The sequence below is a fragment of the Trachurus trachurus genome (genome assembly GCF_905171665.1).
Source record: "Trachurus trachurus genome assembly, chromosome: 12".
In the NCBI taxonomy this organism is placed as follows: Eukaryota; Metazoa; Chordata; class Actinopteri; order Carangiformes; family Carangidae; genus Trachurus; species Trachurus trachurus.
The window spans coordinates 11,929,622-11,951,336 of record NC_139908.1 but is presented as its reverse complement, the minus strand read 5'-3'; the positions used below and the strand labels follow the sequence as shown (position 1 = coordinate 11,951,336).

The following is a 21,715-nucleotide window of genomic DNA, read 5'->3' as shown; positions in this document are numbered from 1 at the left end:
TCCTTAGTTACAAATACCTAGAAATTACAAATGCTCAGAATTGTTTTTTATATATATATATATAATTATATAACTTCCACACACTGATTATGTAATAAAGTGTCGCTATTTTTGTGTTATTTATTAAAATTACAGCGATATATTGTTTCAATAATGAGGGAGCCTTAGTTCTGAAAAAATGTGATTGCATGTGGGGGCCCTCAGAGGACAGCAACCAAGATAACACCAACATGCACCCACTGGAAAGGTCTGTAAGTCATTCTTCTATGTTCCTTTTTTTTCACATTTTCAGTTAACACTCCAGTAATATTTTATGTGAATATCCCAACATGATTTTCAATCTTCATCCCATTAATTAACTTGTCCATTATTTTCTTAGTGTAAAATCCGATTTGAACACTTGTACACATTACATGAACCAGGAAATACTCAGTGCTTTTCTTAGAAGGTGCTCACATAAAACAGCTTACATGATGTGTAATGTACCGTACATCTACATGCTGACTAGAAACGCTGCTGAAATCTGTAATAGTTTTAATGGAATTATTGCCGGGCAGAATCAGGGTCACCCTGTCTGAGGGAAGTCATGGATATGAGGCCATTCCTCTCTCTCACACATACACACAAACACACACACACACACACACACATGCACACGAAGCTTAGAGCTGCTTTAGTTGTATTAGTGGGGTTAGGGATTACTGTTGGGAGGGCACAGAGATGGCTGTGATTTTGAAGTGCATGATGTCAAGGAATGGGGTACCACTCATGCCGTCCCAGCCGCCTGATGGCGTATGTTCAAATATTTTTTGCAATAATTTATCCTCATTGTCAAGTGTTTTTACAGTGTTTTCTTTCAGACACGGAGGTACAGGCAGTAATAATTAGCGCTCTGGGCACAGTCATTAATAAAACAGGAGGGAAAGACTGTAAACTTGTATGTTTGGACTAGTGTGTACTTAGGGAAACTTTTAGCAGTGAGGCATAAATATCAGTATTTATCATATTAAATATTCCTAGTCTGGATTATAACGTGATGAATAAACCATGTGTAGCATAAAAAAATCTGAATATTGCTACTGGGCAATATCTTGTTTTCAGGGACATGGGAATTCTGACTTTTCTAAATGTTTTATTTAATTGCCACTCAGCTCTTTTTAAATGATAATTCAAAAGACGGCGAAGAGGGCACATAAAGTACACGCTCCATTTAAATCCTGCTTCCAACACTAAATACTTTTTTTTTTCCTTTTTTTTATTCAAGGTTTTCAAAAGTGTTGCAGAACAAAGCAGAGGATGGGGGTTGGATGACGTCGAAAGTGGGTCTTGTGAATGTAGGTCTTTGAGACAGTGTGTGTGGGTAAAGCAGGCTTACAGTAGTAATCCTCTTCACAGACACCCATCTGACTAGCAACAGGACGGGGCTCAGACAGACACACACATGCACACACATTCGTGCACGCACACATAAACTAAAAGGGTTTATTAGAAGGAAATCTATTTTGTTTTGTCTGGATTTTTAGAAATACAGTGGGTCATAAATAGGCCTTCATCTCTAATCGCATACTCAGTCCAATCCTCTGATATCTAAGATGTCTGGGCTAAGTTGTAATCTTCCAGTCGGCTACGTGTGCATTCCTGCAGGTGTGGCACCAAATTCTTTGTGCGATTGTTTGATACATTACATGGCTTTTCTTTTATCGGCCATTAAAATGAGGAAGCTCCTTCAGGAAGCTGGATCCTCTGTTGACTTTATTGGTTCCTGAAATTTGTCATTACTGCTTCCCGGCTGTGATGTCAGTCGATTAATGACAGAGAGGAAGAGGGACATTCATCCCAAAATAACTCAGGAAAAGCAGACAACTTGAAAAAAAAGGCATAATGAGCCTGTTCGAGCAGAGACAGTGAGTTACGACTCTGTCACAGTCTGACTCATGTTGTCTCACAGGGAAATGCTTTTACGATCCACGACATGACATTTAGTCCTTCTCTGACACAAAGTCGAGCCTTTGTTGACTTTGGTCATAATGAAGAAACGTTTTCACCAAAACTACATTAGAAGGATTTTAGAGAATTGACATATGGATCCATTCACATAATCTAATTTGGATTATGCACAAAACAAACCAACAGGAGAAAAAAAAACTGAATAAAATCACCATGAACCCAGAAGGTAAAGCATAGATTGAACAAAGAATGTTATTTGTACTTTTTTTTTTATTTTGGCATTTCTTTGTTTTGCATTTATATTAAGCAAAGTGCATCTTATTTTCTTTTTCTCATCAACACATTGCACAATACATAAATAATGATGCATATAAAACGTCTTCATATTTACAATTAATAATATATTTATATATAACATAAAATACATTTTTCGCTTCTTATTTTATTTAATTAAATCTTCGTCATTTATTAAACAAAGTCCATCAGAATCTTATACTTTCTTCTTCTTTTAAAACTTTTTTTTCTCTCTTTGAACCTCTGGAACAAAAAAAAAAAAAAAAAAAGGAAAGTGGGTGTAGTCTTTTTGTGAGGGGGGAGCACAAGAGGCCAGGAGGGTGAAGAAGAGGCTGCTGCTATCGGGTGTTGAAGATGACCTCCAACCAACACGGGCAGCTACTGATGAACTGTCTGGTGTAGCACTGTCCCCAGCCTTTCACAAAGCTTATCTGCACCGTGAAGCCCGTGCGAGGCTGCTGAGTGAACTCGTGGTCGTTCGGCCTCTGCAGGCTGCCGGCCTTGTCATAGTCAAAAGCTTTTATGGAGAATCCGGGGAACACCTTGTGCACCAGCAGCGTGCGCGAGTCCGGGTTGTCCAGTGTGGCCGACTTAATGAAGATGGGGTAGCAGCTGCGGTTGTAGACCCACACCCCGTCTGGCTCACGCGTCAGCTGGATGCCATAGCCGATCTTGGCCCGCACCATTTGCACCAGCTGGGACTTGTTGTCGGAGCAGAGCTGGCCCAGGCAGAAGCCGTTCCCCTGAGGTAGATCATAGAAGATGTCCAGAGAGGGCTCCTGGACTGAGTAGAGGCGCCCGACACGTGTCTTCTCCTCCCAGTATGCCACCACGCACCAATGGGCCCGCTCGCCAGACTCCTGCAACGCTAGGGAATCTGAAGGAGGAAACAGAGAAAGAAGAAGATGGTTAAACCTCTGTGGACGACACCAACACATGGCACTGAAACATCAAACCGTACGGTGAAGAAAGAAAAAGAGGAGGGTGGAGGTTAGTGTATGAGGCAGTGATGAGGGGGCATGTGATCAGAAATATCCTTCTAACCCACTATGAAGTTACTCAAACATTGCTGCCTCTCCACAACTTCTTCCTTATCCCTGTTTTGGGAAATGGAGAATGTGCTTTAGTCGAGAGCCAAAATTAAACTGTCATCCTCAATTTCTGCCATACAGGAAAACCATGTTGGAATTCCTGGACTTCAGACAAGAGAAGCAACTCAGAGACACTGGCAGGCAAGTGTCCACACGCACTACAATATTTGTCTAGGCATTAAATGCTTATCTTCTGTCTGGCTCGCTGTATTTTTGTAGCGGCGTGGCCAACAATGTACTGACGTCAACCGACCGGTACTCAAGATCATCTCTCGACAACCAACATGCTACACCCCGCCGGAGGAAATTAGAAACTAACTTTGACTTTGTGTCTCGCAAAAAAAAAAAAAAAAAAAAGTCTGCGCCGTGGTTACCGAGCAACAGCAACAAGATGAGGGACTTTCACATGGACACATAAACCATCCCCCCTGTCTACAGCCTGAGCACATGGTGTTTAGCTGCCGAGCGAGGCAGGCCGTTAACTCTCAAACCCTGGTGTCTGAATCGTTGACAAGCTAGGCCTCTCCAGTCTAAAGTTTCCCCTGAGCGTAAAAGAAGTGTAGCATTGGCCATGCTCCAGTTTCCAAATCCCCACCCCCCACCTCCTCCCTCTCCTGTCTCCCTTTAGTGTGCCTCCTGCGCCGTCCCCCCCCCCCCCCCCTCCCCTTCATATCTCTATTCCACAGAAATCTGGCTCCCAGCTACTCCCAGCTAGAAAAGTAGGAGCCAGTCAGGCGCAAGGGAAATAGAGGGAGACAGAGAGAGCGCGAGAGGAAAGAAAGAGGGGGCGGGGTGGGGAAGAGAAGGAATGCTTTGCACATATTTTGACTGTTACTTTTGCAACTTTGCTTCCTCTCCTGACTTTTAAGCGTCTCTTGTGCTTTTAAGGTCATCACCTAATTGCTGCAACTTCTATCAACTGCTCAGTAATCTTTCATACTTCCTCTCCCCCCCTCTGTCTCAACACACACACACACACACACACACACACACACACACTCTCAAATCCAGCCTCGATGAAAGACACATTCAAGGGTTAAGAAAGCTTGAAGAGGGGAATATGTGAAGGAGGGGAAAAAAAGGAACAGAGACCCTCTTAGAGCCATTTCAGTTGCCCCCATCCTTCCCATCCGACCCCAACCTACACCCCCCCCCCCACCCCCCCTCCCTTCCTCGTTTCATCCTGCGGTAGCTGTGAACGTAACCGGTAATTTGGAAGGTCCCGTCTGAGACAAACTGCAACGTTAATGCGGCAGGATCTCTGTCGGCCCGAGCGGACTCACCGCGGCCTGTCATTAGCCCTCATTAGACGCAGGGAGAGGGAGGGAAAAAAGGGAAGAAAAAGACAACACTGGGAGAGAAGAGACAGAAAAAGAGAGGAGGGGAGAGAGGGGGGTGGGAGGAGGAGGAGGAGGAGGAGGGGGGTACTGAAAGCATGCCTTCCGTAAAACAAGAGGGGCTGTGTTCTTTGAAGTTGGTCAGAGCCGAGCCTCGGGGAGTTTATCGTAAATCCGTCCTCATGAGGTGCTGGGGGAAACTAAGTACCCGGCTATCTACCCTCAACCAAATGGAGGAGGAGAAGAAGAAGAAGTAGAAGAAAAACACATCTTTGAGATTAGAGACAGAAAGTGTCTTTTAGTATCTCAGGCTGAAAGTCAAACAAAGTCCACGACTCTGGCCGAGGCTTTGCTCTCAGGTCTCTTTTTTACATGCAGATACAGGGCTGATAAGAAGAGCGACACGTTGTTGGACTTTCTTAACAGCTGACAGAGGGCCTGCTGGTGGAGCTCACCTGTGGGGCCCTGTGTGTGTGTTTGTTATTGCTGAGAGAGACAGGCCCTGGCGTCAGAGGTCATTAGAGCGGCTGCCTGTCTGAGCCTGTCATTGCAGCCTGAAAACACCCTGCTATTCAGGACTACACTAACTGCCCCGCTTCCCCTCCCTCGTCGCCTCTCCTCTCTTCTCCTCCTCCTCCTCCTCCTCCTCTCAGAACCTCTAACTGTTGGTAAGTGAGAACCACAGACGAGGGAAAAGAGAGGGGAGGATAAAAGCAAAGGGTTGAGGCAGAGACAGAAAAACAACAGAGGGAAATATGATGGACAATAGAAAGGGTCGACTAGTCAAGCAGAAAACCCTCGTCTCATGTGAATGTTGTAATGCTGCTATGTAGAAACACAACGGTGCCAAAGATGAGAAGCCAGATGAAAAAACCATGGTGACACATTTATCATCTGAGATAATCTGACTTTTAGTCCCTAGTTACAGCCAAAGCTGCGCAAAACACTGGATGGTGCATTTACCCTCGTCTGCCGGACCCTCCCTGACTGGCAAATGTCAACGTCTTCCAAAGTCCACTTCCACACAGACTTTCTGTTGTACATTAAAAGTCTCTGAGAGCATATATCTGATGACGTCACGGTGACATAATCAGGGGTTATTTTCTCAGACTTCCTCCAGAGGCACAGAGGACGTTATATGACAGGATGAGTAGTTCCTGATGTAGGGAAAGCACCATTTTAACATTAAGCTGTTTGAGGTTAACGTTAATTTGAATCACTTTAAGCACTGATGGAAAGTTTGATATATAAAAATCCATGAGAATAAGTGTCTATCTCTAATAAATTGCTGAAAATGAACTGCAGAAGAGTAAAAAAAAAGTTGTATTTCACTCCTAGCGTGAAAGCAGCTCCCCTGAATTCTTCCCATTCCACCGCAGTCGGATAAAAAAACTGACTGAAAACTAATCTGAGAGGGAGTCCATCGAGACAATGACAAAAATAAATCTATCTGCAGGCTCCTGTCCAGCTCAAACTAACCTCACAGGTAAACAAAACCAAACTTTTTTTTTCTCCCCTCTCCTCTCTATGTTCAGTACATCAGCAGAGAGAAAGCGAGACAGGCAGACTCCTCCATCTGCGGGGCGCAGCCCTGTGAAGAGTATGTTCACAGCTTGTCCTGACAGCAGATGAGCTTACACCTCATGAGTAATGCCTCCGAACACGGAAACACACGCACATATAAACACACACACACACACTAATGCAAGCGACCACGTATCAACACACCTTGTTCCAAGTGCAAGGCTCATTTAACAAATTTTAATTTTTAACACATCGTGTGCTTAGGTCTGACTGCGCGTGTGTGTGTCTGTGTTTGCGTGCGAGGTGTCTGCTGCTCGAGCTCCTCGTGTTACAGTCTGACACTATTTCAGGTGCTTCTCGCATAGGTGTACGCATGCATGTCAGACGGTGTCGTCAGACTGTCTGCGCCGAGTCCGTCTGTCCTTGGAGCGCCGCGTTTTCCATCAGCTCCGGCCTGCTGAACACTCGCAGAGCTGTCTGTATAGTTCCCCCTCGTCTGTACATCTGTCTGTGTGCCTGTCTGCTTCCTGGATGTCTGCCTATCGAAGCATTAGTCCGTCTATCTGTCTGCCGCTCCACCTGCTCGTCTGCTCTGCGGCCTTTCAAGCCCATGTGTCTCAGGGCTTCTCCTCGCTGGAGATAAGCTGGCTAGCTGGCAGCCTGAGGCCATCTGTCAACCCCCGGCCCTCTCCGCCCTGCTCTGCCTCTGTCAGTCGTCTGCTGCTGGTCTGTCCCATTCTGGCTCGTCCCATGGGGTCCACACATTACCCCCCATCCAACACAGAGAGATAAAACGTTGATAGGTCTTTGCAGAAAGATACAGGGGCAGACTGGAATGATAAAATAAAGATAGCAAGCCTTTTTAAGAGCAATCTTATTTTTCTTGGCAGGAGCTAATGTGAGTGTTAGCATAGCAACATTGTGCAAACAAAAGCAGCATACTGCACCCTTGTTTTTTAGGCATTTCATGGATTATCAGACTATGGTTCTTACATGGAAGGTAAGAAGGAGGGGGCGGCTGCAACAAACCAGGCCATGCTTCAAATCAAAGACATACATCAATGTAAATAAATGCGTGCAAACTATTTAAACCGCAGCGCAAGGAGGGAATATTTGGCAAACAGACCCACACGCTGCTAGCTCCCCTGTGGATTTTAATGGTCCTACGGTCTTTAAGAGTGGACGCCACGCTAGCTGAGACAATTGGACTTGGTTGAAGGGAGGAGGGACGGCTGAAAGGAGGAGGAGGGGGGGCGGGGGGGCAATGACAGACTGGGTGCTTCTCTCAGGGCCAGAGACACAGTCTGGAAAGGTTAATCATTACCTCTGTCTGACTCCACACACACACACACACCAGGTCGCTACTATTCTTAGAAGTCAACACAGTCACAGAGTAGCACACTCATGAACACACACGCACAATTTCCAACCTTCAGGCCTGGACACAACACTATCAACATCAGTAAATAGTGAGGAGGCTCCTGAGAACTGACTTGTATTGATCCCTGGGAGCTCTATGTGTGTGTGTGTGTGTGTGTGCCTCTCTGAGCTCAGACATGTAATGACCCTGTCGTTATCAGACACACACAAGGCGGCTGAAGAGAAGAATGAGGAAGACGTGAAGGAAACAGCTCAAGGGGGGAAGGAAGGACTCTTCACGGTGCCTTATTTTCTAAGTCAACACCCTCTCTCAGGCCGGGGAAAGTCTATTCCAAAGGTCAAGGGTCACCCTGGAGGCATTCCTTTTGTTCGCTCTGCCATGCCGTATATGCTCAACCTTGTGCGCATGTGGTGTGTGTGCATTTCTGTAATGAAAGCCTGTGCATTTCTCACTGAAATATTTGGACTCATTGATTTTTTTCCCCCCAGGTTAATACAAGTTAGAGTCCTCAACAGCGGGTGCATTGTGTTCGCTTCACTGTCTTCTGCCGCAAAAAATTCGATGGCAGGCGACCTCGTCGGAAAGAGAAAGGTTATCCAGCGGAGGCAGAGGAACCGTCCACGTCCTCGCATTGATAAAACGCCACAGCTTTGTAAATTTAAGCCATATTTATGCTAGTAGCAGCTAGCATCGCCTGGAGCTTCCAGCTTCAAGCAGAGATGAGGAGTGGGCTACAGATATCTGGTAGACTCACTCCTTTTCTAACTTAAAACAGATTTTTTTTTTCTCTCCCCATTTTCAAACTTATCATCTTCAGCCCCAACTGACATTGCCTCAAGTCATGTTCACGCACCAGGTTTTTATGCAACACATTTTTTCACATATGCACTAGCATGTGAACCCCGTAAACAGACTTTGATGTGTAAAATCGGTGCAGTTTCCCTTTAAGTTCAGTCCCCAAGGTAGAAAACATTTGACAGTTTTCATTTTCTCTGAAGCTGCAAAACTGCTCTGTCTGCGTCTAATTTTCCTTATTAAAATACACCTTTTGCAAAACAAGTACTTTCAAGAGGAAATGACATATTGTTCAAGCCCAAGTAGATAAATAGACAGATGGATTGATGGTAGTGGGTTTAGTGGGTGACACAGGAAGTGCCTCTTTAGAGTGGCAGGCTGTGTAAGAAGATGTTAAGTCCTTCCTCCATCTCAAGAAAACCTAAATAAGCCCCGATGGCAGGAAAACCACACAGGGGAGTGGCACAGTTTCACTATCTACAGATCTGACTCCTTGCAGAAACACAGATAGAGAGAGAATGAGTTGCAGACACGCCATCTCTAACATGAACCATCCGGCCACGACCGGGAGAAGATAAGGAGGAGAAATAGCGCATGTTTTCCCTAATGCGTCCATCTACGGTATAATTTTCTCTGAGTGGAAGTTTCTGCTATAATTACACGATCCACATGTCTTGATGTCGCTCAGGAATGGTGTCTTCTGGAAAAACAAGAGGAGGAGAATCTCGTCGTCGCAAAAGACTTTGGGCCATTTTGTCTTGCTGGAACATTTCTTTTCCTCCTCCCGCTGAGTTATTATCCAAACACTTCACCATGCTGACCCTCACACACACACACACGCAAACCCCTGCAGCCCAGATTTCCCTGGGTGACAGGACAAATAAACACTAGCTGGTTGGATACAGGGTGCCAGGCAGGCCGTAATGATGTCATCAGCTCACTTTTGCAAACACACAAGTCAGAAGATCACCCGCAGGCTCTGCATCTTGAAACCATGTACACACAGACACACACACACATACACACAGCGCCACGGGCAGATGGACAGACAAGCGGAACAATCACCCACATTGTTGTGGCACTGAAACACCGTGGGAACTAAATAATACAGGCACCGCAAACACAGACGGAGACAACCAGCAGAGCCAGTTGTGAGCGGTCTCAGACTTTGTTGTGTTGTTCTTCTGTTAATAATGATCATTATCCTTCTATACGTTCATGAATGTCTGTGTGTGTATATAGGCTAAGCATGTGTGTGTGTGTGCGCGCGCGTTACGCCAGCGCTGTAGTCTGTGATAAAGATGCGGCTACTGACAGGGCTGAGTCCGTCACTGAGATAAAAAGACACACGCACACCCCTCCACAGTCTGAGTACACAAAAGACAAAGTGACTACATGAATGAGCAGGCAGGAGGGTGGAGACAGCAGCCATGTGTGTCACACTAGAAGTCTTACACACACACACACACACACACACACACACACACACACACTTACAGGTTTACAGGAATGTGTCTCTACTTATTTCCATATTCATTTTTATCCTGCTGAAGGAGGTGTGGGGGGGTATGTGGGATGTGTGGGGTTCTCCCTCCCTTCCTCTTTTGCCCTCACACACACACACACACTGTCTCTTTCTTCCTTTCATATCTTCATACATTGAGGTAATGTCAAAATCCACTTCCACAGAGTGACTGCAAACCAAAACAATGTTCATCTTGTTCTGGGCTTCCCTCCAGCTCTGGCTCGGTGCCAAATCTGCATAGCCCACCTCTCAATCAACGGGCTACGCTAAAGGTAGGCAAATGTTTTCAACTGTAAAACGTTATCTTGATGCTACGCTAAGAACAAGACGGCATTAAGCGTCTGAATCCGTGAAAAATCTTCAGAGAAACCATGCGAGCTAGGCACGCTTTCCCCTGAGCTCTCCTCTCTCTTTTTCCCCCCTCTCTCTCTCCATCCTCCGCTGTCTCCGCATGCTGTTTTTTCGATTTGTGCAGCATAATGACACAGGGTGGGGAACAGAGGACGGCCAAAACCAAAATTAAGTCCCTTGCCAAGAGGCGGCTTGGCTGCCGCGCAAGGAGAGGAAGTGGGGAGTAATGAGAGATCCTGGCCCGGCACGGAGCGGCCCGGCTCTGCTCTGCTCAACTCGCTGGCTAACACGCAGCCTCCAAATTACAGAGAACAGAGCAGAGCTGCCGGCCATCTCTCCCTCCACCCAAAGCCGCCATCTTCTCTCCCTCTTCATTTTTTCCTCTTACTGTTCAAGCAAAAAAGGGGGGAAGAAAAAAATAACAAAAAGAAAAATCAAGATTCAACCAAAATAGAAATTTATGGTGGAGAATGGCGTTCATTTTCTCTTAGAGGCACCTCTGTAGCAACTGTAGTCACCTGGCTGCTGACAGTCAACATATACTTTTATATCTGTGAAGAAGTAAAAACAAATGTTCAGTTTCTTTCTCCACTTCTTGTTTTACTCCCTCCCTCCTTTCTGGTTGGTGCACTCCAGTGTTTGTTTTCTGTCAAGATGAGGCCTCGGCTGCCTCCCTGTCCGCTCGCCTTTTCCTCAAAGACATGAGGTCATATCCTGCGCAGCCCTTTCCTTTCCCCGCTAACCCAAACAAGGCAGGAATGCCGAAAAGAGAGAGAGAGAGCGAAGGAGAGAGAGCGAGGAGGGAGACTGAGGGTGCTCTGTTCTGAGATGAGCTCTAGACTCCTTTCCAAAAAATTAAAAAAAAAAAAATCTAAGATAGTGTCTTAGGTATTACAGTGGCGATAAACAAATTCAGAACAACAGACAGGCCTTTTCTCTCTCACTGGGCTTGGACCAAAAATGGGCTGTTTCTCCGAGGCCTTTCCATATGACAGCAGAACGAGTTTGATTTAATGAAGCGAGGTGCCAGGACTAAATTTAATCTCTGTCAGAGCCCCTGATGAAGGTTATACCTCCAGCCGATTCACTGGATGACTAATTGACTGACTGATGGGCTGGCCGACTGTCTGTCGAGCGAAGGGACTGGCTGGTGGTATAAGAATACAACTCAGCCTAAATTTAACCCGCAGTGGGAGGAAGCGCCTGTGTGACAGTCGGCCGTGCGCCAGGGCTCGCACCAGGTCACTCTATCTGCCCGTCTGTGTGTATGCATTGGTGTGTGTGTGTGTGTGTGCGTATGTGTGTGTATATGTGTGAGAAAATGTGTGTGTGTGTGTGTGTAGGTGTCACCACAGCCCGACTGGATCCTGTTACACACAGGCACTCCGGGTCAGTCCCCGATGGCACCAGCAGGCATGCCACCAACACACACACACACACACACACACACACATCAATGCTACACATCCAATAAGAGCTTGGCACAAACACATGTCTATAACTCACCTTTAAAGAAGAGTTCATGCATATATGTCACACACTAAAGCTGGGTATTATTATTTTTTGACTAAACGAGTTCAAATGGACAAATATCAAAATGTATTAAGAGCAGAAACCAGCAGCGAGCGTCTGGTCAGGTTCACAATCCTGTTTACTTGCTCTTTGACCACACAGTTCCAGACTCTGTTCATAATTTGGCCAATTTTAGACCATGGAAACTTTTTGTACATCTGCTTGGATTTAGGAAACATTACCATTTGAGAATATTAGGATTTTTTTTTTTCCATTGTTTCCATATCGGGGCTATCGTTACCTGAGCTGCTCCTGTTCAAGACTTAAAGATACAGTCTCTAACAAGGTTAAATATTACTTAACACTCCATAGATTCCTAACCAACAACCCAGCCTCCTCTTAATCCTGACCTGAGCTCCCATTTCCAAATCTCTCTCTTGATCTCTCTCTTCATTTCCTGGGTGAACCTAAACCCCCTGAGCTAAGCCCTCACCCCGAGCTCAAGCCCAGATCAGAACCCCGACACCCAGCTCCAGGCCCGGAGCCATCGACCCTCCTCTCCTCTCCTCTCCTCTCCTCTCCGCCGCTCTCTCTGCTCTGCTCTGTTCCAAGCTGATGACGTGAGCCAGCGAGAGGAGCTTTGGAGCTGGTAGCCTGGCAGGCAGCCTAGTTTGCATTTGCGCTTGTCGCTGTCGCAGCTCACTTAACTCCTTCCAGCCTGGATGGCCTCAGCTTTCCAAGATGGAGACAAGGATGTTTTTTCTCTCTGAACCTCCTCTCACCAGCCTCTGTCTGAACTAAGGAGGATTTTCTTCCCTCTTTGCTCTCACTCCTGAACACGGCCTCAGCTGCTCTACCCATCCAGTTTTTTTTTCCTCTAAAAGTCAACAAGCACTCAATTATTCTACGACAATGCAAAAAGAGACCTAAGAGTGTAACTCTTGCTGACTTCAAGTCTTTGCCACCTCCTTCCCTCAAAGCCACCCGCCTCTCTCTTCCTTCTTCCTCTCTGTAAATATGTCTGGAGAAGAACATAAAAAGGGCAGAGTGAGTGAATTAGAAGGTCAGCGGCGGGCCTCTGGGAGAGCCATGTTTCTTTTGTCAGGGCCCCAGAGGGAGGGAGTAAAGGAGGGAAGCAAGGAGGGAGGGATTGTGAGGAAGGGGAAAAGAAGGAATTGAGCAGCCCTTTTTTTTTTTCTTCCATGGCTTGCCAGGGAAATCATGAGGGCAGAGCGCTTCGGCCATCCCGCCCCGGCCTTTTCTACCTCTCTACTGCTTTTTTACAGAGGGGGCCCATTCACTGGAGAGCTGGCCGCCGCTGCCATGTCATCCTCGCCAGGAAGGAAAACAGGGGAGGAAGGAGGAGGGGTAGCGTGTACGCCTTAGTAAAGGGAGGGAAGGAGTAAGGGAGGGAGCATGGGGGCGCCTGTTAAGACACCAGTTCTTGGGTTTCACAGTTTGAACTGGGTCTGAAATGTGTCTTTACTTAATGCACACAGGGAGGACTTTAATGTCCATCTGGGGGTCTGGAGGAGGAGGAGAGGTTGATTTTTTGGTTCCTCTGTTCTGTTCAGCACTGCTCCAATCTCTTCTCCCATCTAAGGACACACACACACATGCAGGCAGGCAGGCAGGCTAACCCCTCCACCCCCCTACCACCAAACAAAGGAGGGGGGGAATGGGCAGTGAACACCAACTGACATAAAACAGGCTTTAAAGGCCCAGTAATGAGAACCATCTGAGGCAGAGGGAAGCAGAGAACAGCACTGAGCAATCCCAGCTAGCGCAGAGCAAAACTCCTGCTCCCTCGCAGGCACCATCTTATTCTGTAGCCTGCGGACAGGGTTGCTGGGGTAAGGAAGGCAATGCTGCCAAAGGGGATTATGGGAGAAAAGCTGAGGAAGCCCGAAACACGTCCTGCATGAGAGATGGAAGAAAGAAAGGCGCCTGTGTCTCGCTCTTATCCACACACAGAGCCCAGAGGAGAGTTAACCGTCTACAAAGACGTCCCCTGTACGCACAAACACACCCAAACAAACACTAGCATGTCAGTCGAAGCTGCTTTTTCTCCCCACAATACCGCACGCACAGAGCATATTCTTCTCCAAACAACGGTTGAGCGTGTTTGTCTTCCATTACAACATAACACGGAAAGGGATGAGAGGGAATCGGGAGAGGAAGAGGAGAAGAGAGGAGCGTTGTTCAAAGAGCCAGGAGGGAGGAATTTATGTGGATGTGGGAGAAATACACCACCCTCCTTCACTGGCTTTTTTTATTACAGAGGGGAAGCAGGGGCCCCCACAATCACTGCCTCATCACAAGTATGGAGGGGAGATGGGTGTGTATGTTGGGAGGAATGCAAAGGACAAGGAAAAGAAAACAAAAAGAGGAAAATAATATGACTGGCAAAGGAGATGAAGAAGAGTGGGCTGTTTGAACAGGAAAATCTATTAGTAGGAATATTTACCTGAAAGCCCCACAGGGGCCGAGTATGTCGTTCCCCCAGTATCACTGGATGAAGGTCCAGAGTCTGGAGAATCTAATGGAGAGAGAGACAGAGAGAGAGGCTTTGAATTAGTACAGTGTGTCTGCGTGCATGTGTGTGTATGTGTGTGGAGAGAAGGCAAAGCAGCAGCTGTGAGGCCGTCAATCACTCCAGTGAAATCAATGCCTAATGAAGACGCTGACGACGAAGCTCACACTCACACTTACACAACACACACAACATACACACATACACAGAGAGAGAGAGAGAGAGAGAGAGAAGACTTACAGCGGAGAGTTTCTTACACCCCTGATAATCCCCCATAATCCACTGCTTCAGGAGGAACGTTAGCCCTGCATCTCTGCATGGACGAGCTTGCTGATCTGGAAAGAGCCGTATTCTCTTTGCTAATGTCCGAGGCGAGAGTTTGGGCTGGAGACTGATCCCCCGCTCAATAACCAAATAAAGATCAAATACTAGAAGGCTGCGAGCGCAACGCTTTGTGATCTGGGGGGTTCTTCAGCTTTAATGGCCATTCAAATCAGCCTGGTGTCTCTGTGGGGGCAGAGGAAAGAGCTGAAAAGACCCAGTACGGTTTGATGTTTTATAAGCTAAATCAGAAACCAGAGCCTCCATACCGACAGCACAAGGTGTATCAGAAATGTTTGTACCTCAAACTATGTGTGCGCGGCCGCCTTGGAATTCAAAATTTCAGCAGGAGACACAGAGGGCTCGCAAAAACAACGAGGCACACAGAGGTTTGAAAAGGCCTTGAAAAGCAGCTCACCATAGATTTTCTTAACGACTCACTCGCAAGACAAACAAGAGAAAAACTAGTCTCTCTCTCTCTTTCTCTTTCTCTCGCCCTCTCTTTGCATTTGAATGCTTAACTCCCACTAAGACTTGTAATGTCGACTAGTTTCAACATGACACCTGAATGGGGCTTTAACAAAAAAACGGAGCGGCGCAGCACACCGCTGGGAGACGGCTAGCTCTGCTGCAGAGCTGCTGCTGCTGCTGCTGCTGGTAGCTTGGAATTCACTAATGATACATTCCTTTTGGTGCACGTCAAGGGCGCTGCTCTACACCTCTACCATCCACTGAGCCACAGTGACGGGTGGAGGTGGAGGTGGAGGAGGAGGTGGTCAGTCACCTCCATTGTGACTCTAAAGTGGAGTGAGTCTGATGGCTGCATTGTAAAGCAACAAATGCATAACTGCTATAAAATGTCAAGAGATAAAGAGAGGATTCTTAACATTCAGAGAGTGGGGGGTGGGGTGGGGTGGGGGGGTTCAGGACTCCACATAGTAGGAGGAGGAGGAGGTGGATGGTGTTTCTGGTGAATACTTCCTCTCTCTAGCAAACACATCGTCTCATTGGCCTCCTGTTTGACCGAGAGCTGCAGGAGCAATGAAGTAATTAAAAAACAGCGACCAGAGCGGTTTCACTGTGAGCCCCGACTCCCTCCATTCCTCCCTCCCACCCCCGCTGCCACCGCCGCCGCCGCCAAACCCTGCCCCCGTCCGGACGCGGCCCGTGCTGCTGCGGTCGCAGTAACGAGATGCACGGGCATAGCCCAAGCACTGCCTCGCTTTCATTGGTTGCCAGCAGCCTTGCCCTGGTCTCCCGGGCAACAGTTCACAGCTGACCACAGGGCTGAGGGGGGCATCAAGAGAGAAAGAGCTAAACAGTGTGTGATTTATATTCCCCAGAGCTGAAACAAGGTAGCGTTTTACGTCTGGGCTGCTTTCATATTGACCGCTGCTGCTGCCGGAGCGGACAGGCACCCTGACACATATAACCCCACTTCCTGCTCACTGGAGTCATAAAACCATCATCATAAAATACATCGCTCTTCCGCTTCATGCAGATTTTTACAGCGTTTAATTGCCTTCTAAAAGTTAACTATGCAGATTTTCTGAATGTCACGATGATTTAACGCGGCCTCATACGACGCAAATGCAAAGAATGGTATAGAAAATTGGAATAGTGTGCTGTAATGGGAAGGAGTTGATGACTGACAGCTCCCCGAGGCAGTGGGGAAAAACCCCTGTCTCTCTGCATGATAAGCTCATCTGTCCTCTGTGCACGTGTGTATGTATGTGTGTGTGTGTGTGTGTGTGTGTGTGTGTGTGTGTGTGTGTGTGTGTGTGTGTGTGTGTGTGTGTGTGTGTGAGAGTGTGTGTGTGTGTGTTTGTGTGTGCCCTCCAGTCTCCTGCTCCATTGTCCTGTTAATATATATTGTCTTTCGCCAATACAGACAGACACTCTTTGATTAACCACAGCTGCAGCTGCACTGACTGAATGCAACCAAACAAGGAAATAGTTTGACAGGTGAGCGACACTACTGCTGCTTCACTTAATTATGAAAAATATTATTTTAAAGAGATCCATATTGATTCCCCCAAAAAAAACAAAAAAAGTGTAAAATCTCTACTTGAAGAGAAAGAGGAGCGGACCTGATGATATTTTCCTCGCCTTGTTCTGTTCTATTCTTGTTGGCAGTGTTTAATTCCCACACGGTCACGCCAATGTTACTGTGTTTTTTTTCTTTCAGTTTGCTCTGAGAAGGGAAACGGGGTGGTAACACAAGTTGAATAATCATTTCCGTTGTCTGCATCCAACTTGCATTTCCTATTTACCTTCATGTTTCCCTTCATCACAGGAAAGTCTCCAAATGAACTCTCTGGCTCTAACCCCCCCACCCCAACACAGACGTTTGTATCAACAGATCAGATCAGGTCGGGTTGAGTTTCAAGAAGATTCAACATTTTAGATCCATGTCTGCTTCTGTTTGAGGGTTTGGAAATGCCTTTTCTATTCTTTTCTCTTTTTTTCAGGTAAACCAATATCGCTACCGCCTGGTGAGTGCAGATGACAAAGACAGAGAGGAGGGGAGGCTTTGAAGAACCACAGCTGCAGCTGCAATGACTTCCTATTGTTTCCACTCACTGAAAGCCACTTTCTCCTTTCTCCTGACTAACTAGGTGGCTGGTGGGCCGACTGGTCATTGTTTAACTCTGAGCTCTTCCTGCACTGACAGACTGCCAGACAAGGGGTAAATGAGCAACAAAGTGTGGAAGAAGAGATCCAGCAAATTGAAAAAAAACGGAGGCTGTATCCGTGTCACAGTCGCTCTACGCGTTCGCGTCTTTATCGCAATTTGTGAAGACATGAAGAGAAGCTGTTGCACGGAGTAAAAAGGATCTCATCTCATCCTCTTCTTTCCCAGTCTCACACTATTCTGGTTATAGCCTGAAATTTAACACACTTCAAAACCGACTTAATAGGCGATGACATAACCTGATGCCACTTCCCGGCACCAGGGAATAGGATGACAACCACAGCAGCATGTGGAGTCTGGCACAGGTGGAGGGAGAGAACAATTCAACTAAACCAAAGCTGGTTCAGAAAGAGAGACAAAAAAAATTCGAAGATCATACGCAAATGCTCTCTCCTCTAGTCCCTAAAACAAACACATCCACACAGAGATGTGGACTGTGGCACACACACACACACACACGCACGCGTACACACCCGCACGCACGCACACACACACACACAAGCCCTCAACCTTAATCATTTGATTAATTCAGCTGATAAAGGCTGGCTGGCTCCAGAGACGCCGCTGTCTGTCTGTTTCTCTCTCTGCGATTCACAATAGATAGATGGACACACAAACAAACACACACACACAAGTCCCTCTCAGACACACACACCCACACACACCCACAGACACACACACACACACACACACACACAATGTGCCCCTGGTGACGTGCCAGTCAGTCTATAGCTGGTATCTCAACTTTGTGCTGCTTTGCCCTGGCTGCCAGCCATGCTAGAACTGCCCAGCCAGCCAGGCGTGCCACTCCACTGCTATCATAAATCACAACATAACATGGAGCCATTTCCTACACACACACACACACACACACACACACACAAATGCACTGCATGAGTAGTGTGTAAGACTATATGCAATATAATTTCAGACACATCAGACAACACATAAGCACTCATGAATACAAGATGGCCTTTTAGATGCAGCTCAAACTAAAATACCCATAAAGTGTCTATATTTCTATGTAGATTGAGCTCACCTGGTGGTTTAAGATAGTCCATGGGATAGCGCGAATATGGAGGAGGAGGAGACTCTGCATGTAGGGGGAAAAAAGAGAAGCAGAGCATAAGAAAAACAAGGCAGAGATCTAAACTTTATGATAAGAGTTGTCATTCTTCAGGGAAAAGGTTTGTTTCTGTCAGCTCAGCCTGGAGAGGCAGGCTGAGCTGACAGAGGCCGGCCGGGCGGCTATTGCCTTTCATTGGCAGGCAGATAAACAGGGGGCCGCCTGGCGCCAGGAGGGCCACTATCAGCGTCTAGGACAAACTGAGATACGGGCCTCTTTTGGCCCGGGACGCCAAGCAAGCACACACACACACAGGCCCTGGAAACTTCAGCGTGGAAAGACTGTAAAGCCCTGGCTGAGTCGCTTTGCACTTTGGAAAATGCCAATTGTGAAATGTTGAAATGCCAGAAAGGCTGTTTGTTTGAAAAGCGAGGGGCTTTGATTCGAGTTGAAAATATCCTCTTAAAAAAAAAAAAGTTGGAACAAACAACCCTTAAGTAATTTGGCACCTATTAAAGTGCCAAAAAAACATGTTGTTAAGGTTGAGACGCGGCATAATTAACATATCTCTATTAAGAAATCAACACGTGTAACATGTAAAAACATTGTCGTGATTATTAAAAAACTATTTTTTTTTTTTTTTTTTTTTTGAGAGGGGGTGGGCTCTGTGGTGGGTGGGGGTGAGGGGTGAGGTATTTTAATGTAACATACCAAATTGAAATCTAATGACACAACAGCGCCGAAAAGATGAAGAGGACCACTTGGCACGCTTTCCACTTGGGTCAAGTTTGACCTTATGGAAACTCAAGACAACTGTGCCAAGAGAGGTGATGTCATTTGAATTAGGCTAATTAGTCCTTTAAGAGCCAATTCTTTGACATAATGTCACAGTGTCTGAATTTGTACTTGATTCAAAAATAAATGAGGCCCGACCACCAGAGAATTAAACGCAATTTTCAGAACTTTTTTGTTGTGGAGATAATAGATGAGGTTATTAAAAAGAAAAAAAGAAAATCCAGCTCACCGAGTTCACAAAGCCTGCTCATGTGGTGCGGGTTGCAGCAAACGAGCTCTGGGTTGATTTTCCCGTAGGATTCACAGCAAGACAGCCTCTTCAGCTCCGAGGAATGCCTGAGGTCCGGCCACCTGAACACTTTGTAGAGCAGCATGGGGAGAGAGTAAGACTGTTGACCCACTTTGGTGTCCACTTTGCTAGGCAGGAGCAAGCAGGGGCTTCGGGCACCCCCCTTGGACTCCACCGCCTGCAAAAGCACCTCTAATTGTTTCTCTTTGATCTTTTTCAGTATCGAGTGGGTCAACGCCTTCAATTCAGCCTCGGACCCGGCGTTGGACTTGGCCACCTTTGTCGTTTTGCCCATGCAGCAGCCCCCGGAGCCATGCGTCCCTCCTCCGCCGCCGCCACCACCTCCTCCTCCTCCTCTATCCGCCTCCCCGTCGCCCTCCACGGGCGCACGGCTCCTCCAGAGTCGCCGGACGAGCCCCGATCGTTTGGTCCTAAACATGCGGGACGAAAAGAGGGTTCCCCGGCTAAAAAACGAGCATGGTGTCCGCAAATCATGAAGATTCCGGGATCCGAGTCCAGGCAATGACAATAAGCAGCCTGAGAAAATACGGTGGAAAAACTGGGAGCTGGATAAGCAGAGGAAATCTGTAGCATACGCCAGTCTCTGTCCGCGTCTCCTGCAGACTATAGTCACCGAAAAGCGAGGCGAAGGTTCACGGGACAGTCAGCTTCTCCTCTGGGGATAAATAACCATCACCCCCGGAGCGTTTATAAGACCGGGCTATAAAACTGAACCTAGCAGCCTTGGACACCTCTATAGCGGTGCTCCAACACACAAGCATGTAGCCTCGATGTGTTACAATTATTCACTTGGTGATGTGCAGCCTGGCGCACATCGGAGCTGACCCCCTTTAAAAAAAAAAACCGCACACACTCCAGTATTATCAGCACACTAACACTGTCAAAAACATCTTGGTGTGCGCATCGGCTGAGACAAACTGGGGCCTAATTAAGCCTAAACGCGATCACAATTATCCCATGAAAACCCGAAGCTCGCCGCTTGTGTCTTCAAGAGCATTAATCCACAAAATCCTTGATCCGACTGCACAGAGTAGATGTCTCTCCACCGGGCTCGCGGAGCTTCTCTCTCGCCTTTTTTTATTTTATTTATCCGTTGTCGTCTAAATGTGCCACTCGTCTGCAGAGGATGTGGTCTGCTGGCAGGAATGAGTCTCGTCCAAAGAGCCAGGGATCAAATCCAGGGACTGAATCTCTAACCCCGAGTTGAGTTGCGTTTGAAAAAAAAAAAAAAAAGCCCAGAGAGAGAGAGAGAGAGCGACCCTCGGGTTTTTTACACGTCCACGCACTGAAAAAGCCTCGCAACCCCTATTTTTAGTTAGCGAATCCCTCAAAAAATCAAATAATCCAGGCTCGTATCTCGCAGCAAGTTTCCGCGTCTGACTGTGGAGGAAAAGCGAGCCGACGAGTGAGTGATTTCGAGGGGGGTTGGAAGGCTCTCTGTCTGTAAATGAGGCGGATGGTTTGGGTGCCCTTGCTCCGTCTCCAGTCTCCAGTGCGCATTGACGCGCCCGGTCACGTGTGTGTCTAGACACCCTGTCGCTTAAAAGAAATGTGATTGTGTTGCGCAAACAACAGATCAAGCAGAGCCCACGGCGCACACACACACGCACACACATTACACACACTCTCTCTCTCTCTCTCTCCCTTATAAAAGAAACTGAAAAGTAAAACATTTTCCCAGAAAAAGTTTACAAAGTGTAAAGTTGAGAATGGGACCTGCTCCCATTCTCAGCTTGAAGTTGTGAAACTGTGGCACTGAGGCCAAAAGATACAAACTCTCCACGAAAGTCATTTGTATTATACTTGTGAATGTTTAATAAATGGCAAATATGATGAATAGAAAAATAGATTGGGCAATTTTTCTGTCTCATTAACGCGTCTTTTCCACTCACACGCCTTTATTCACTGAGCTCTGATGGCATGGAAATAAAAAAAAGGGGCAAAACCTAAATATTTTCACTATTATTAATGTAACTTATGTAGGTTATAGACCTTTTAATGCCCCATCCTTCAGTTGTCTGATGTGTTTTATTAGCTGTGTTTTCATGGGAAGTAGAAAAGTGCGTATGGGACTGAAAGTCAGTCAAAGAGGTGATTTCTGCTCAAAATTAAACATTTCTGCTTATTGACATGTCAATCACTCATGGTAGTTTTGCTTGTTTTAAGGGAGTGGGCTTTTATGCCCTGCGTATAGTCTTTCAGGCGCCTTTTTGCCCTTTCTAACTAAATTGTTAACTG

The 21,715-nt window shown here is 46.7% G+C and overlaps 1 protein-coding gene across 1 annotated transcript; it reads right to left on the bottom strand.

The window, feature by feature from the left end:
* Positions 1-2,213: 2,213 nt before the first annotated feature.
* On the bottom strand, positions 2,214-20,907 carry smad7 (SMAD family member 7). The gene is made up of 4 exons (XM_083984128.1): positions 19,397-20,907; positions 18,346-18,399; positions 14,225-14,296; positions 2,214-3,118 (listed from the first exon to the last, which is right to left on the bottom strand). The coding sequence occupies exons 1-4, from the start codon at positions 19,893-19,895 to the stop codon at positions 2,580-2,582; spliced, it is 1,164 nt and encodes a 387-aa protein (XP_083840254.1). The 5' UTR covers positions 19,896-20,907; the 3' UTR covers positions 2,214-2,579.
* Positions 20,908-21,715: the final 808 nt, after the last annotated feature.